General features: G+C 34.4%; 2 protein-coding genes across 3 annotated transcripts in view; one reads left to right on the plus strand and one right to left on the minus strand.

Annotated features, from left to right (window-relative positions):
• hwt (SH2 domain-containing adapter heavyweight) overlaps window positions 1-18,261 on the plus strand; it is a 244,783-nt gene that overhangs the window by 24,598 nt on the left and 201,924 nt on the right. The window lies entirely within an intron of this gene.
• On the minus strand, window positions 992-10,475 carry CPR21 (cuticular protein RR-1 motif 21). Of its 2 annotated transcripts, XM_028181928.2 has the most exons (4): window positions 10,341-10,475; window positions 9,758-10,179; window positions 7,063-7,275; window positions 992-1,619 (listed from the first exon to the last, which is right to left on the minus strand). In XM_028181928.2, exons 1-4 carry the CDS (start codon window positions 10,347-10,349, stop codon window positions 1,322-1,324), a joined length of 942 nt encoding a protein of 313 aa, XP_028037729.1. In that variant the 5' UTR covers window positions 10,350-10,475; the 3' UTR covers window positions 992-1,321. The 2 variants fall into 2 exon arrangements, with proteins under 2 accessions (XP_028037729.1, XP_028037730.1); XM_028181929.2 differs by lacking the exon at window positions 10,341-10,475 and having other exon boundaries at window positions 9,758-10,188.

Raw genomic sequence — 18,261 nt, forward strand, 5'->3', positions numbered from 1 at the left:
CTATGAAGATTCCCACGAAGAGGGCACTGGTCGATAAACTGGAGATTTAATTTGGTCATCCCAAATTTGCCGATTCAAGCTGTGTAACGAGAGTCATTGACCTCAAGACCGGTTCCATCGAATTTTTGTTAACAGGACGTAAAGTAAAATTAAGGGTATCTGCATGTTGATTATCAGTCGAACAGACACCATATATTTCAATTTTAATTAATTACATACCATTGAATATTACTCGGTAGATATTGTCATCCCTCAAAAAAATTATACCAGAGAAATTTCGATGCCGTTGTTTTTCAAGACACTTGTAATTAGCGTTGACGTATAAAATGAAAAGGTTTTTTCAATTAATTACTTTTTGAATCTATCATAATTAACTTCTGCTTAAAATTAATTTGCTAATTGTTTATAAATTTGTGTTATTATGAACCACTACGTTAAAACAGGTTCGGATGGACTGCGGTAATGATGTTGTCGTGGCCTAAAGAATAAGACCCCCGGTATAATCTTATCAAAATCAAATACCGCATACATGTAACAATTTTTCTAATGAAATACGTTCTTAACACACCTTCACTATATCCACGATGAATGAATAACCTCGTGTAATAAAAATCTAATTTGAAAAATTTAATGCGCATAATTACCTTACCATTGGACACAGACATGAGGTCTTAAGGTACGAGGCGTTCACGTTGTGATTTCTACGGAGTCCATTAATCACTTAGCATAAGGTTAAAGGTGCTGATTACGCAATAAATGAAGTAAAAAAAAACCTTATTTGAAATGCTTATTTTAATTAGCAATCTTATATCTTATTTTATTTTTATAATCATTTTGGAATTCAAATTTAGCTCACTACTGCTTCCTATTATTTGAGCAAAAATATAATAATAATTATATTTGTTAATTATTATATGTTTTTTTATCTATTTCAGGTAAATTCAAATAAATCACACAATGCTGTCTCTTTCGGGTAAGTAAAATACAATAATTATTACACAAAAAGTTTATTGTATTAATATGACGAATACATCACAATTCGATGGCTTCAAGTATACAACGTTATCACAATATCGTTTTTCAAACAGTTATCGAGTTCACAAAGAACAATCGTGAACAGGATAACTGATATTTCCCCAGAAATATAGTTCCATATTAGATTTCGAAGACCGTATAAATCTTCTGAAGATCATAAACTCATAGTTTTTAAGGAAAAATGAAATTTATAAATTTATGATTAGAAATTTAAATAGTCATAGTTAAAATCACATTTTTTAGTCTCGTGTCTCGTAAAATTTGCATACGATCGTTTAAACACTATCTACTTTTTACCGTAACTTGGATAGTTTTGTTCTTGGGGGTATGACTGGGATGGATAGTGACTGGGAGCTTGGGTAGGGTAGTAGGTAGGGGGCTGAGTTGGGTAGTAAGAAGGAGCTTGAGTGGGATAGTAAGTTGGAGCTTGGGTGGGGTAGTAAGATGGGGCTTGGGTGGGATAGTATGTAGGTGCTTGGGTCGGGTAGTAAATAGGCGCCTGTGTGGGATGGTAAACGTGTTGTGGCTTGTTCTTTTCAGCTTCAGCTTGCGCGGCTTCCTCTTTGGCATTTTGATCAAGGGCTCTGTGAAGGGTAGAAAAGATTATTTATAAACTCGATTAATTTTCTTATTGCGTGGAATAATTTTTATAATTTTTTTATTGCTTAGGTGGGTGGACGAACTCACAGCCCACCTGGTGCTAAGTGGTTACTGGACCCCATAGACATCTACAACGTAAATGCGCCACCCACCTTGAAATATAAGTTCTAAGGTCTCAAGTATAGTTACAACGGCTGCCCCACCCTTCAAACCGAAACGCATTACTGCTTCACGGCTGAAATAGACGGGGTGGTGGTAACTACCCGCGCGGACTCACAAGAGGTCCTACCATATGATTATTCGTTACAAGATATGTCGAGCATTTCTTTGTGTTACGAGCTACTAACATTTATATAATGTTCCAGAAATACATTAGCCGTTTGAAAAACAGAATTAAAATCATTTTTCATTGAGATAAAATTTAAAACTGCGGAACTTAACGACTGCAGAAATTACGGATGTGAACAATAAAAAATAACCTTTTATAATCGAGCAAAACTGTATACTTTGCCTAAATTTCTAGCCAATAATAAAACTTTAGCAAAACTGTTTTGTGTATATTGCGCAGCTGATATTACCAAAAAAAAGCATATTATCATCTTTACGTTTACCTGACCATCGTTTGGAATGGTTTTTCGTTTTGTTTTTTTTTTTTTCGTACGATCGTCACGCTATATCCCTTGAGGTGATTTGAATATATTAAAATGTATTTCTAAGCTTACACAGAACCAGCATATATCTAAACTGATATATATAGAGATAGAGAACTAGGGAACTCTAAAACGGGCAGAAATGTTGAACTCACCTAATTGATTTTGAAATATTCTATAATAATACATTAAAATGGAAAAAGAAAAATGTATTTACAGAGAAGTTATACGCGAATCTTTGATTAAAAACAACGGTAAACACGACTATTAAGCGAAATTCCGTTAGGATAATTTAGCGTTGATATGAGAATTGGCGAGAATATTTAAAAAGCATTCGTTTTAATGTGTTGTAAATTTTACGAATGTTTAACTTAGTCAACAAGGATTGAAAACGAAATATTTGTTTTTTTTATTTGTTTGAACGTTTAGGCCAAGACAAACACTACTGAATTAAGTTAGAGACATTTCAAAAATACTAGAGGTCCCACAGTAGTCGAAATTCGACTATAATTAATTGGAATTGTAAGTTTGTACACTATTATGATTGTATTTTATACTTCTATAATCACAAATTTCGCCAAGGCTACACTTTAAAAAATAATAACAAAGACAAACAATATTTAATCTATTCTCAATTTGACCACAGACGTCAAGAAAAAAAGTTTGACAATAAATAGTATACATACGTGTGTGCGTCAAATAATGGTATGTAGTGTGTGTAATGTTTTCTTTATTGATTTAATGTATCTTTTATGCATTATTTTAAAAAAAATATTAGCATTGTGCACTTCTTCTCTATATTCTGTATAAGTGTGGAAAATTTCATACTCCTCCGTCCGCGCAATTTTCGTAAAAAGGGATACAAAGTTTTTGCTTCACGTATTAATATATATTCAAAAATATGTAGGTAACACGTATATACATTGTGGTTGTAAATGTATATTAAGGTCGACTTCTAACATAATAATTAAGCTTCATCAATTAAGTATTCTGTTGTTATTATTTTTAAACAGATCACGTGGAACGATAGTGCCATTTTGATATGTGTAAAACGAATAAGTATAATTCTAGCGAAAATATATAATAAATAACGAATCGATAATTTAATTCCGATTAATTAGAAATGTTTTTTTTATCCAATATGGAAATGTAATAATTAGAAATGCAACTCTATATTAACCCTGCCATAGTTGATTCTCATAAATTAGGTTCCAGAATTACTATGGGATTTTTAAGCTACAACAGCTATATAAACTGATTTTTCGTCTTTTAACCTATTACATTAAATTTATCGCAAGTATTTATAGTTTTGCAAGTGTTCAGTTATATTATGCAAATCATTCACTTCTAATTTGACAGTGTACAACAAGTACCATTGTTCGGATGAGTATCTTTATTTACTTAAATTACAATACAATAGTACACACACTAGTTTTTGCTCTTTAAGTAGATACCCATGTAAATTTATCTTGTTCCGTTATTATGCAAATAAAAACTTTGAGTACCTACCTAATTTCTTTGTTTGAATATAATAATATTTTTTTAATATTATAGATTTTTTGTTTAATAGGTTTATATGAGTTCGGTAAATAGATTTTATAGTTGAGATTTTTATTTAATGAAAAACTATTTGCTTATTAACTACTTTAAGTAAGTTATCACGAATGTTGATGAGCATCCGAATAATTTCTATTATTGGTTTGCTTAGAAAATCTGAATTATCCTGTGAGAGTATGACATTGTAAAGATTTGAACGTTTTTGTCCTATTATATGTAAACCACACATATTATGTATGTTTTTTTAACATTCCTTTTTTTTACACTACCTATTCGCCGGTAGACTAAGGGGCTATTGCAGCTACTCCCGGAGGGGTAGGTAAACTCAAGGGATTAATTAACCTTAGAGAATTTGCTAACACTAATCCTGGGCGAGTAGCTCTGAGAGGAGTCTTCGCACAATCTATCACCGGATCAGAATCGCGACCCATTGAGAAGATCCTGCGCGAAGTTCAGTGGGCTGTGTCTATGGGTAAGTTCGCTAGTCCTAATTGACAAGCTCGACGAGGATGGTGATCGGTGCTTGAAAGGCTTAAAAACACAGTGTGAATTCGCGGGATCCGACAAGACGTGAGATTCCACGTAGCACTGCTTCAAGCTAGTATGTTCACCTGCGTTATGAGTAGCAAGACATACAAGATTAGAACAAAATAATTTGCTAAGCTAAACGTAAAATTCTTATTATTTTAGCAAGTTTAAGTTAAGTCGTCGTTGCCCAAAGGATAAGACGCCCGGTGCATTCGTATGTAGCGACGCAACGGTGTTCGAATCCCCCAAGGCGGGTAACAATTTTTCTAATGAAATACGTACTTAACAAATGTTCACGATTGACTTCCACGGTGAAGGAATAACATCGTGTAATAAAAATCAAACTCGAAAAATTATAATTTGCGTAATTACTGGTGGTAGGACATATTGTGAGTCCGCACGTTGTAGATGTCTATGGGCTCCAGTAACCACTTAACACTAGTTGGTCTGTGAGCTCATCCACCCATCTAAGTAATAAAAAATAAAAAAGTTTCATTCGCAATCTTCGCAAAGGCCGCTCACCCCCGTTAGAAGATTTTAATGTATGTTTATATTGTGCATACACAAACTATTATCAAAACTTTATAAGTTAATGATTTTCAACCGTTTATTTGAAAACTTTAAGCCCGGTTTCTACGAAGCTATTATATACAGATCAAATAACTGTTCTTTAATCAAAAATACAAACATTATTATCTAATTACATATTATTTTGATAAATTCTGAACCGCAGGGTCCATATATAATTAGTCTATAACTCATAAGTAATGTTTGTGGTAACATTTGTTGTCGACATAACGATTCCAATAGTTTTCTAATATGATGAAGTAAGCCTGGTTGGGCGTTCGGAATGTTATGAGTTCACACGAAACTGTTTTTATTTTTATTTTGGGTGGACGAGCTCACAGCCCACCTGGTGTTAAGTGGTTACTGGAACCCATAGACATCTACAACGTAAATGCGCCACACACCTTGAGATATAAGTTCTAAGGTCTCAGTATAGTTACAACGGCTGCCCCACCCTTCAAACCGAAACGCATTACTGCTTCACGGCAGAAATAGGCGGGGCGGTGGTGCCTACCCGTACGGATTCACAAGAGGTCCTACCACCAGCACCACCGGTGTTTCCCTCATATAGTTCCGTTCATTTAGTTCCGTTTTCAAGAATAATACCCACTATCACGGTTCTGTCGAGACTTCAAGCTATTTAAATTGAGTTTCAATTTGTCATAATTAGACGAGCACATGGCCCCAACGAGTGACGTCAGTTTTAACAAATGCTATATACGTTTATCTAAGCAAAACCAAAACAAAATCGTGACATTTTTAATTGAACAAATCAATTCGAATCCTTGGCATTTCTTTGTAACTAATTTCGTTAGCGATTTAATTACTTTCCTTGAGTTATTAATTGGATACTAGGGGACCGCAGTAGTCGAAATTCGACTATAATCAATTGGAATTGTAAGTTTGTACACTATTATGATTGTATTTTATACTTCTATAATCACATATTTCGCCAAGACTACACTATAAAAAATATTAACAAAGACAAACCTTATTCTATTCTCAATTTGACAACAGATGTCAATAACAAAAGCTTGACAATAAATAGTATGCATGCGTGTGTGCGTCAAATAAATGGTATGTAGTGTGTGTAATGTTTTCTTAATTGATTTAACGGATCTTTTATGCATTATTTTAAAAAACTATTAGCATTGTGCACTTCTTCTCTATATTCTCTATAAGTGTGGAAAACATCATACTCCTCCGTCCGCGCAATTTTCGTGAAAAGGGATACAAAGTTTTTGCTTCACGTATTAATATATAGATATTATAAAGGGGAACGATTTGTTTGTTTGTTGGTATTGAATAGGCTCCAAAACTACGGAACCGATTTGAAAAATTCTTTCACTGTTTGGAAGCTATACTATTCCCGAGTGATATGGGCTATAATCTTTTTTGAAAAAAATTCTGAATCCTTACTAAAACTCCAAATAATGTAAGCCAAGGTGTAAAAAAATTTCCTAAAATCTTCTTTACATCGGGTGCCCTGCGAAAACTATTCATGATAGAATAAAATAAAGTATTACGACTTTATAGAACACATTATTATTGATAAAAGTGATGCGGCAGCTTATCTCTAACCATTATAGTTATGCCGCACTAAGTGTTATTTTATTTAAAAAAATTAAGCGTCAAATATCGTTGAAATTTTTGTTAAAGACCCGAGCGGAGCCGGACCGGACCGCTTGTTAAAAATAAACTGCATGGAGATTCTTTTTCATTCATTACGAACACATTATTATTTATGAAAAGTGTCGCAACAGTATATGTCTAACTATTATAGTTATGCTGCAATAAGTGCTCTTTTATTTAAAAAATAATACAACGTCAAATATCGTTGAAATTTTTGTTAAAGTCCCGAGGGGTGCCCGAGCCGCCGCTAGTATCAAATACATCCATATTTTCAATAATTGTTTTCATTGAGCATATCCTTTTCTGGATTCACGCTCAGTTTCGAACCTAGGGTAGATTCTACTAACAGTTAGCGTACTTCTGCGACGAAGCTGCTATGTGTTCAATTGTGATTTCGCTCTCATGTCTCGGGTTAATCAAATCAGTTGATTTCTGAATCTGAATTTTTCTTTTATTACAATATCTTTAAAATAGTAATTCTACAAATACTTACGCCTGAATAGCAGCAGGTACGGGAGGAGGAGTGGGTAAATGGTCCCCGTAAGCATGGTAGCCAGTCTTGTCGGCCCAGTAGTGGACGGTGTAAACTTTGCCATCAGCTCCAGTGTAAGAGTACCAGCCCTTTTTCACCAGGCTTGCCTCTTCTGTGTTGGGATTCGTGAAGTAGCCTTCCTCGCCTACGTGTGTTCCATCGGCGATTTGGTACCTTGCAAGCAAAGAGAAAATCAATTGCCAATTTGCCGCAATCAATTCTTTGTTAAGTATCAGTTATATTGTCATTAAATACGTTGGTATAATTTTTTAGATTTCGCACCTACAAAATTGTGTACCCATAATTTCCTTTACAATATATCATTTTTTTATGAAACCATAAAACACGCCTACACAGCAATCGACACCAATCAAGACAACACAATTAAAGCACCACTAAACCGAATATGTCAGTTATAAGTAATGTTTCAAGTTCAGTACAAAAAACTAAATTGGCTTAAAGTACGACCACACCTACATTCAATGCTGTCGGCAACTTTGGAGAAATACTATACTTGACCCCGCAAAGAAGGACAGACGAATCAGTTCAATCTGATATTAATAGTGACGTCATTTAGGCTACAGATTCCTATAGTTTTGAAAACAGGTATAGGGTTTTGGGAGCTCGCGGTAAATTGGTTGATCGTTTTGAAACGTTTTATTGTAATTCAGACAGAGGTGACCTTGTGCTGTTTGGGTGTCCGAGTTCTATATAACGTAACCAAAAAGGGTTGAATTTATGTGTTTTGAAATAAAGGGAACTTCGAACTTTTGAGTACTTTTTATTATTACTATTACTTATTTTTACTATTTGCTATTTTTACTATTACTATCAATGTCTGGGTTTTTTTTTTTAAATTATTCGATAGAATATAATTTGGATGGCCAGAGTAACTCTTGTGTATTGACTAGAATATTTGAATATTTTTAAGTTAGAAATACATTTTGTTGAAAAAATTCTTAGTATCCACCGACTTAATAACCTATCTCGGTTCCTTTACAAGGTCATCTATGTTACGGAGATAACCATGACGGATAAGTGTATGTTTATTTGTGGATTCTTCAAAGTACTCATGTGTTTAGTTTTTAGTTTAATTTATTTTGGTGTTTTGTTTTTATGGCGTCATTCATATTCTTAAGCTTTAAGTTTGATTGTTTCGGTATCTGCTTCAATATATATTAGTTAGTTACTTCGTTTTAGTTTATTAAGAGCTTAAAATATAGATTCTAAAACAGTCTGCTCCATAGCATGGTATAAAATATGTGTTAAGATAATTTTGTTAAAAGTAGCTTTGCTGTTTATTTTGCTCTGTATTTTTGGATCGGCATTAAATTCAATTGATTCACAAATACTTGTTTAGTGACATGGAATCTTGCCATTTTAAAATACAATATCTTAAAAACGATTCTTAAAATTCGATAGGTAGCATTAGTCACCTAAACCAACAACATGCAAATTTAATTGAATCTGAGTGGAAAAAGATCTGTCTCGAATCAATTTAAACCAATTAAGATAGCTCATAAATTATTATTTTTTTCAATCAAAAAAAGTAGATACGGAAATAAACGGTATAATATAAAACATATCCGAACGAAGCTAAATTGGAGCATAAATTATACAAAATTAGGACCTTTTTCGGATACGTCTATTTTTTTATGTACAGTTATATTAGTTGTAAATTAACCGGAATCATGTCGTCATTCTAAGTTGAAACTATAAAATGTTTCGGGTTTGGCTCTATAATTACCGTTAAGGTCTTGTTTGATTTGACACATAGCCCATTGTTTTACATAATATTTGCCTGACGGAGCCTTGGTTTTCTTTGTAAAATGTTGCTTAGAGATGAATCTAAAATCGTGCATGCATTTTGGCGGGTTCACTGACTTAATTTCGTATAAATGTAGACTTGTAATATTATTTTTAGGTGTAAATGAATCAATAAAGAGCGTCAGAAATAATTTTGAAATTTATAGGACTTTTTTGTAAAAATTCGATGCATCTATTACAAATTATATTCAGTTGGAAATGCTTGAATCTGATACACTATCTGAGTCAAAACCGCGAGGACTTAGTATTTGAATGTTTTCTCATTTGATTAGCAAATTAGCAATTAGCAATTCTGTATTTTTGAAGACGAAGTAATAATAATAAAATTTCCACACGTAACGACTTTGAGATACAAGAAAAAAGTACACTACCACTTTAAACAGCCTTTAAGAACATATATTATCAACACTCGACCAACGAGGCGACATATATCACTGTTTCAACTATGTGAAGAAAATTGTGGTGAACCAGGCGGTATCCCCTGTTGGTTTTAGATTAATGTTGAGGCCGTCATCCATCACTTTGTAACACAAAATAGCTTTAGCCCTTTACTTAAGTCTAGCGTTAGACGTATAGAAATAGGCCTATATAATTAACTATACGCAAAAAGACGACTTTTCAACTGTTTTTAAAGTTAAAATGTTAAGCAAGTTATTTGGATGATTTTTATCGTAATTTGTCAGACAATTTACTGATAGATAGCCTTTGTTTTTTTTTTTAATTGATTTTGAGATAATAATACTCATGAGATTTTAAATGATGATAAAAATAGATTGAAAAAAAGTATAAAACAAAATCTTTTGAAATATGTAAACCAGTGGGTACTTACTCGTATTTGTAACTGCCATTGTCACCATAATACATTTCGTTCTTGATCACTGGGACGGGAGTTGTTGTAGTCGAAGTCTGATATGAAGGCGTGCTCCAGGTGGGACGATATGTGTTTTGAGGAGGAGCATATGTATTCTGAGGATAGTATGAGTTTTGAGGGGGGGCGTAATTGTTTTGGGGATAAGTGTTTATCGGCTGGATCGGCTTCGGTGGAGCGTTCCACGTATTTTGAGGTTTCCACTGGATAGGCGGGCTCTGGTTCGAAGGTGCGTACGAGTTGTATGCACTAGCAGCCGTGTTGAGGTCTAAGCTTTTGCTTAGTAAACCAACAGATTCTGCTGCTTCTGAATCTTCGATTTCTTTATCGGATTCGACATTATCGGCGAATGTAACAGCCAGGAAGGCAGCGACAATGAGAATCTGGAACATAAGACATTTTTTGAATGAAGCCCTATCTACAATATACACAAATTAACAATTATCTTAATGTGTAACTAAGTCAAAATTAATGAGAAAAAATCCAAAATTAAATTTTTTTTGCACTATTTCGCACATTTTCACAGACAGCCTCAAGGACTCACCAGCTTCATTTTGATGTCCTTCTGTGGCCGTGGTCCGTTCGATACTGTGACCACGAGGGGTCGCTCCACATTTATAGCCTAAAATCCTGCGTCCTCATGCGTTCGCGCATCATGATGCTGCGCCAAGATACAATGACCTCACTCAGATTATGATGATACATAACAAAAATATTTTGGGGAAAATGGGGTTTTTAAATTTCATTCAGTATTTTATTTTTTTCGTGTGCCTAGTTTGCAAAGTTATAAATAATTTTAGTTCATTGAATATATTTTGTGTTCCATGCTCTGTGAATTTATTACAGTGCGGGTCAAGTTTAGCATTCCTAAATTTGATTTGATGTCATAAATTTGACTACGAAATAAACATTTCTAAAATTACCGCGACTAGACAGATAGTCTATATAAAGCTAATAGTAACGGTTCATTATGTTACGTTCATTAGACGCAGCTTGATGAAAAATTGCAAATTGTTTTTGTGTCGACATTTTATTTAGGTTTTACAAGTCTACGTCAATAGTTGTTTTAATTGCTGAATTGTAAACAGTAACTTTAATTGCTCTTAATTTTTTTTTTTTTTTTTGTTATTTCTTAGATGTGTGGACGAGCTCACAGCCCACCTGGTGTTAAGTGGTTACTGGAGCCCATAGACATCCACAGCATAAAGGCGCCACCCACCTTGAGATAGAAGTTCTAAGGTCCCAAGTATAGTTACATAAATAAATACACAGTAAATTTTTTGACTTGACTAAATCAGATTTGAACTGCTCTAAACCGAGGATCTAGTGTGTTTTTTGATATCGTCCACCGAATGGCTTACTAAAATGTTTAATTTTTTTTTCTATATTAAAATTTATCTTTTAAAGCGCCCATAAGAATAATGTTATGAATAATTGAACAAGATTTTTGATTATGCGTTTTACAGTGAAGCGATTCCTAGTCATATTAGGAATAGCGGAAAGGCTACTTTTGATTTGGTTGTTTGTATGGCTAATCTCTATTCCAATTACGAAGTCCCATTTGACAGATGTTATTATTATGTTGTTGTCTGTGTGAATTAATTGTATAATTATTTATATTATTATTATTATTTATTATTTATTTATTATATTATTATTATTTTAAATTATGCGAAACGTGAAGAGTTACGTTCTAAGAAGTGTCAAAAGGGACTTCGTAATTGGAATAGAGTATAGTTAGCATGATTTCTGTAAAATAGGATTCGGGTTCGATTTCGTTCACAGTCAACATGTGTTCCCGTTTTAATTTTATTGTTTAGATATGATTATTATTTTATGAACGAGGACGTAGCCCATCTGAAGTGTCATTTGAGGGAAAAATAGTCAAGAGGGTTGCATTACCTACGATACGCTGTACCGCCTATAAAAATATATGTAGGTATTTGTGTGTATTATTGATGTCCTCATTTCGATAAAGCACGACGTGAGAACCCTCTCATCGTGGCCGACGGTAACTACATTGCCGATCCTGCGGACCGAATGGTAAACAGTCGACGTCGCCCAAAGCACGTCATCTCGGATCCTCCCGATTCACTAACGGTGCTTTTAGGTACCCAAGCACCGGTTCGGCGAGTAAATTAATCTACAGACAGCTCATTGAGTTTCTTGCCGGATCATCTCAGTGGGTCGCGTTTCCGATCCGGTGGTAGATTCTGCGAAGCATGGCTCTTGCTAGGGTTCGTGTTAGCAACATCGTCTGGTTTGAGCGCCGTGAGCTCACCTACTAGCCCGGTGACGCTGATATGGTCTCTCTAACTCTAGACCATAAGATAAGGTAGGAAAAAAATTGATGTCTATAGCACAAGTAAAAGTCCTAGCTATTTTGCTCCTTGAAAGTTGAACGCTTATCCGTCTTAATGCAACTGCGACGTATTGTTGTTCCTACGGGACTCTGTGACCGCTATACATAGGGAGGACTCATCTAGCCATCAGAGCTAAAAAATAGTAAATGAACGTGTATATAATTTATATATTTTTTATTTTTATTGTAGATTGTTTTTTTGTAAGTTTTTATATGCAGTTTTTTGTTTTTTTTTGTTTTCTTTGTCTTAGTTTTAAAATTAGTTAACGATATTTTTATCTTAAATACAAACGCTCTAAAGCAAGATGTGCTCACACCCAAAAGGGTGAATTCAACAATGTATTATTTTATGTAAATAAGTTCAATGTTTATGTGTGCTGATGTTATCCAGTTGATTTAAAAAAAATAACAACAACAAAAAATAACAATAAAATTCTATGAATATTTCTATATACCTGAGGGGTGGAAGGTGTAGGACATTTATCTTTATAATTAAAGGTTCGTTTTATTTGGTATTGACATCAACAGTTTAATGTTCTTAATAGAACTTCAATTAGTTCACTCCATTTCAATATCTGAAGAAGATTTTTTGTTATGATATTTTTCCAAATTTCAAACTATAAATGGCTCTCCTGTAAAGTTGCAAAAATGGTGCTTAAACCAATAGCCTTTCACCCTTAGATATAACACAAATTATAATATACTAGCTGTACTCGCCCGCTTCGCTGGGCATTTAAAATTAACATTATTATTTATTGTCATTATGATTAGGGAGTCCAACACTCATATAAATGTAGTGTAGTGTAGCCTATCCATTAAGTACATGTATTTTCTACATGGATACCAAGTTTCAAGTCAATCGGATGCATGGTTCAGTAGTTATAATGGAACATCCGTAAAAACCACTATAGTTTTACACTATATATTAGTATAGATATAGATTTTATTTGTCGGTTTAAATCATTTATTTACTAACTTGACTTAAATAAGTGTTATTAAAAGTTCCACGTTCGTATTTTGCGTTGAATCATTTCGCGTAGCATTTAATTTATTAAGTTTTTGTCCGTTCAAATGTTCTCATGGATACGTTGTGGGTGTACATTTGTGTGTTTCAAGTTTAGCGATTGACCATTAATATACTATTTATTAGACTCATTCTAATTGAATATGGAGGACAATGACTGATGTAAGTAGGAATACATAGTATGTGTACATATATAGGTGTGTGAGATTCATATGATAGATTTCGAGATATTTGAGTGTTATAAATTATTTTTGCGGACTCTTGTGCGATACGGTTCGCTTTAAATTAGAGTAACACTAAAAACACATTTACTAAGCCCTTATTATAATGTTCACGACGACGAACTCACGAACCGTTAATAAAGCTCATAGAGATCATAACCTGAATGCTGCTGTCAAGTATGTTAAGTCTGTTGTATGAGAGACATGTGAAGTCAAGTATGAGAAGTGTTAATTGCATTGATCACGGGATTCCTTACTGTTGTAACAAGAACGCATCGCTGTTGTGTGGCAGAAATAATCAGGGTCGAGATATCTACATGTGTTCGAATACGTCCTACAGTTAAAAAAAAATAAGATCAGTATTTTTATTCGTCGTACCTATTTTAATTTATTTTTGTTTTGGAAGACAAACAATGAACTTAAACTAAATAAAATTTAATCTTACAGCTAAACACCATTTAAATGTCTCCACATTTACATAACTAAAAACGGTTGTGGCGTCGCATCGCCTAGAACTAAATAATTAAAGCAAAATGTAAAACAAAAACAAAAATAACAACAACTTGGAAAAAAAACAAACAGAAACACGAAGTAAATACAAAATAATCAATTAAATATTTGTATTCAACCATCGACTGACTAATGTTCTCCTAATACTCTTAATAGAAGTGTTGAAAATGTTCAGCCTGTCTGTCTATAGATTATTATAACGTAACTCAATATATCTGCAATCAACGTGGCACAATATGTATTCGCATTCCGCGACGCAGCCCATAACCGAATATTCCGAAACTTGTATAACTTGAGTTCGACAAAAATTTTGATCGGTTTTTATTTATCATATTTCCCTACAGCTACAGCTGCTTAGCAAATCAAACCGATGTCGGCCTTCGAAATGGGGAACCTCCATTAGTATAAACTTTTATCATGTAAGATACTCTAATATTTTGAGTTCACATTGTAGCGTGTCAGTAGCCTGCGTCTCTTTGAATTAAGTACATACTAATCTGGACATTTTTACTTATCATCGATGGCAGACTATAACCAAATTTATGATTTAGTGTGAAATGTTACAACCATAGTTCATTTATTTAATTAATCTTAAGTTCAAATTACTGGAGTCCTTTTGCATCTAGATAATACGTCACATACCGATACCCACTTTAAAGAGATATATTAATTTTTTTCTTTAAAATTTTTGATAGGTAATTTCAGTAACTTTTTTTCCTACTAAATCGTTGGTAGCCTAAGGGGCTAATCTAATTGCGCGCAGACAGGTACTTAGGTGAATTCACGGGTCTCAACCTGAGGTGAGTTGTTAGCACAACAGTAAACTCATTTCTGAGGTTCTTGTGACTTTAAAACCAAAAAAATGTAAATAACGAAAATTAGATGAAATATTTTGGGCTTTTAAGTATAATATTGATGAAAATATTAACTAAGTTCACCTGAAAATAAATTAATTTTAAAGACCAATAGTGACTTCTTTACTGGCGGTAGGACCTCTTCTGAGTCCGCGTGGGCAGGTACCAGCGCCCTGCCTACTTCTGCCGTGAAGCAGTAATGCGTTTCGGTTTGAAGGGTGGGGCAGCCGTTGTAATTATACTGAGATCTTAGAACTTATATCTCAAGGTGGGTGGCGCATTTACGTTGTAAATGTATATGGGCTCCAGTAACCACTTAACACCAGGTGGCTGTGAGCTCGTCCAACCATCTATGCAATAAAAAAAAAACGTAGTTTCCTGTGTTTTATTACACACAGATAAAAGACATGTAGCATTTAAAATGTTGAAGGGCGCGAGCGTTACGTTCATCAAAAGCGCCCGATCAGTGATTACGCTATCTACATGTCACATATGCGTCTCGACTTAATATAGAACATGTTTTACGTGACCGTTTTGTTGAGTTGACGAAGGATTTGCGTAGGCTCAGTGCGAGAAGTTCTGGTGACCTTGCATATTAGTGACATGATACTAAATGATCATACTAAAGTAATAGTTACGCTACCATACCCTGAGACACAGCCCACTGAGTTTCCCGCCGGATCTTCTCAGTGGGTCGCGATTCCGATCCGGTGGTAGATTCCGCGAAGCACTACCCTTGCTAGGGCCAGTGTTAGCAAATTCTCTCAGGTTGAGTCCGTGAGCTCACCTACCCATCCGGGTGTAGCTGGAATACCCTCTTATAGGCTCTAATAGGCTCTATTATGCTACCAGAGAATAGGTAGGTCAAAAACTACCACTAAACATAGAACTAATCTGTTTTAATTCCTTTTCTTAGAACGGAATACATAATATGATTTCTTATAACAAATTAATTTTATTTTCCTCAAATGTATTTTTCAATAGCGTTCGAAGCTGAACAAAGAAAACAAAACACGATGTAAGTATTCCGTTTATAAAACAGGGAAAATCCATTAAGGATGAACGCTCCTAATACTGAGGGAAGGGGAATGTTCCTTCAATATTCCTATGAAGGAAATTCTGGTGCAACTGTTTTCGACTGTACCTATGCTGTTCGCCAAGAATATCATCCATCTATCTCCTCCTCTGGGTATTGGTGACTAAGGTGGTATTGACTGGAAAAAGGGCAGCAATGTTCTCCAAGTGTTAAACTCAGTGTGCTGCGATCATCAGCCCGAAGCGGTACCTGCCATGCTTATTCCTACCGCGAAATATTCATGCCTTTTGCCTTGAAGATTGAGACCATCGTTATAAAAATTTTGAGATTTCAATATATATATATATATATATTTACTAAAGCTCACGCCACGTTAATTGGTCCCGTGGTAAGTTCGTAAAGAACTTGTGTTACAGATACCAGACAACGGAAATGAATGTAATTTTTTTATTATACACATACACATATGTAATATACATCCATAGCCCTGGACATTTTATGGACATTTTATATTTATCATACAAATATCTTCACTTGGCGGGATTCGAACCCGCGACCCCCTTGTGTAGTGACCATATCACGTACCACTACACCAGACGGCCGTTTCGACTTCATGATTAAAGGCGATGCTATGTCTATTAGCTGCGGCAATTACTGAACACCATGTGGACCAGCGTCTAAGAATATGTCCAAACTGATGTTCTAAAATCCAACTTAAAAAATTAATTAAATCTCAAGTTTAATTTCATAAGTACACAAAGAATCCGATAATCTTACACAATATGGTCCAATTAACCTATATTTAAGGGATTCGTGTTCCTTTTTCATTTCTGCTTCTCATTTTTTTACGATGATTGTAAAAAGGTCTTACGGTAATACATTGTATAGGTATTATGAGTTTGAAGCTTCGATACCGATTTCTGTCTGTGGTGAATCATCGACAGGATTTTACCTTATAACGGCACTAGCGTCCTGTTACATTAAACAAGTAAAAACGCATTATCATGTAGTTATGCTAAACGTTAACACTAACAAAATGATTTTAGCGTGATTTGTGTTGGGATCTATTGAAATTATGATAATACAAATTAGTATGTTGATGTAATGTTGAGTGTGAAAGACGATATGTGTAAGAGGGGAGTGAGCGAAGAAATGGTATATGATAGAGGAGTATGGAAGGAGAAAACATGTTGCGCCGACCCCAGGTGACTGGGAGAAGTGCAGGAGAATTATGATGTAATATAGAGTATTAGAAATTTTAGTATTAGAAAGAAAGACGCGGCTTTGCAGTTTTTAAAGCTCGCTTGATGTGTAGACAGATCGCTAGATGTGTTTTTACTGGTGGTAGGACCTCTTGTGAGTCCGCACGGGTAGGTACCATCACCCCGACTATTTCTACCGTGAAGCAGTAATGCGTTTCGGTTTGAAGGGCGGGGCAGCCGTTGTAACTATACTGAGACCTTAGAACTTATATCTCAAGGTGGGTGGCGCATTTACGTTGTTGATGTCTATGGACTCTAGTAACCACTTAACATCAGGTGGGCTGGGAGCTAGTCCACCCATGTAAGCAATAAAAAAAAAATCGTCAGTCATGTCTGCTTTAGATGAATACAGCATTCCTGACACTGATAGTTCCGCAAATGAATCAGTTCTTCATTGTGGAAGTATTTCGTATTAGGTGCGGATTGACTTTAAAAATTTTTTAGCCCTAATGTACCCAAAATGTACCCTAAACCCTAATAATAGCAATAAAATTGTAAAATAATTATCTAATCTAATAAAAAGAATTATATTCATCACACGGTCCCTTATAATTGAAGGACATAACTCGATTTTGTTTATCATCCGTTCTAAGTGGATTTAAATCTTTCCAATAAAACAAGCGTATCAGAAAATTGAATACACAAATAATAATATATAATGTGTCATTTTTTACGCCCAGTACGCTTTTGGGAACGTAAGAAGATTAAAATAATGGATCGAGTATGTGTAGGGTCATGTAGGTTAGTGACGTTAAAATCGGATAACATAAATATCATGCAAAAACATATTATTGAGATGAAATATTAATCGAAATTCCCGTACATGCACGGTAAGTAAGTACCATAATTTCGACGGTAAAGAGGGCATGCGGTGGCACCTTATAAACTTTATTTTATTTATTTCATTTACTTCAGATTTTGCATCGATATTACACTTCTTTACACTGCATTAACATTTCATTTATACTAGAATTAAATAAAAATAAAAAATACAATCTCGGACTAAAACAAAAGCAATAATAATAATAAAAACAAAAAATCAAATAATAATTAACATGAAAACTACCTTAACCTAAAGGCTGGTTTGGATCCAGAGTGCTCAACATGCACATGTGTCCAGTGTTGCATTATTGGGCAGTCCAGATCCATCAGTCCACCACCAGTCCGTGAGGCGAACAGCCGTATTTATAAATATT

The sequence above is a fragment of the Bombyx mandarina genome, chromosome 21 (genome assembly GCF_030267445.1).
Source record: "Bombyx mandarina strain Sakado chromosome 21, ASM3026744v2".
NCBI lineage: Eukaryota > Metazoa > Arthropoda > Insecta > Lepidoptera > Bombycidae > Bombyx > Bombyx mandarina.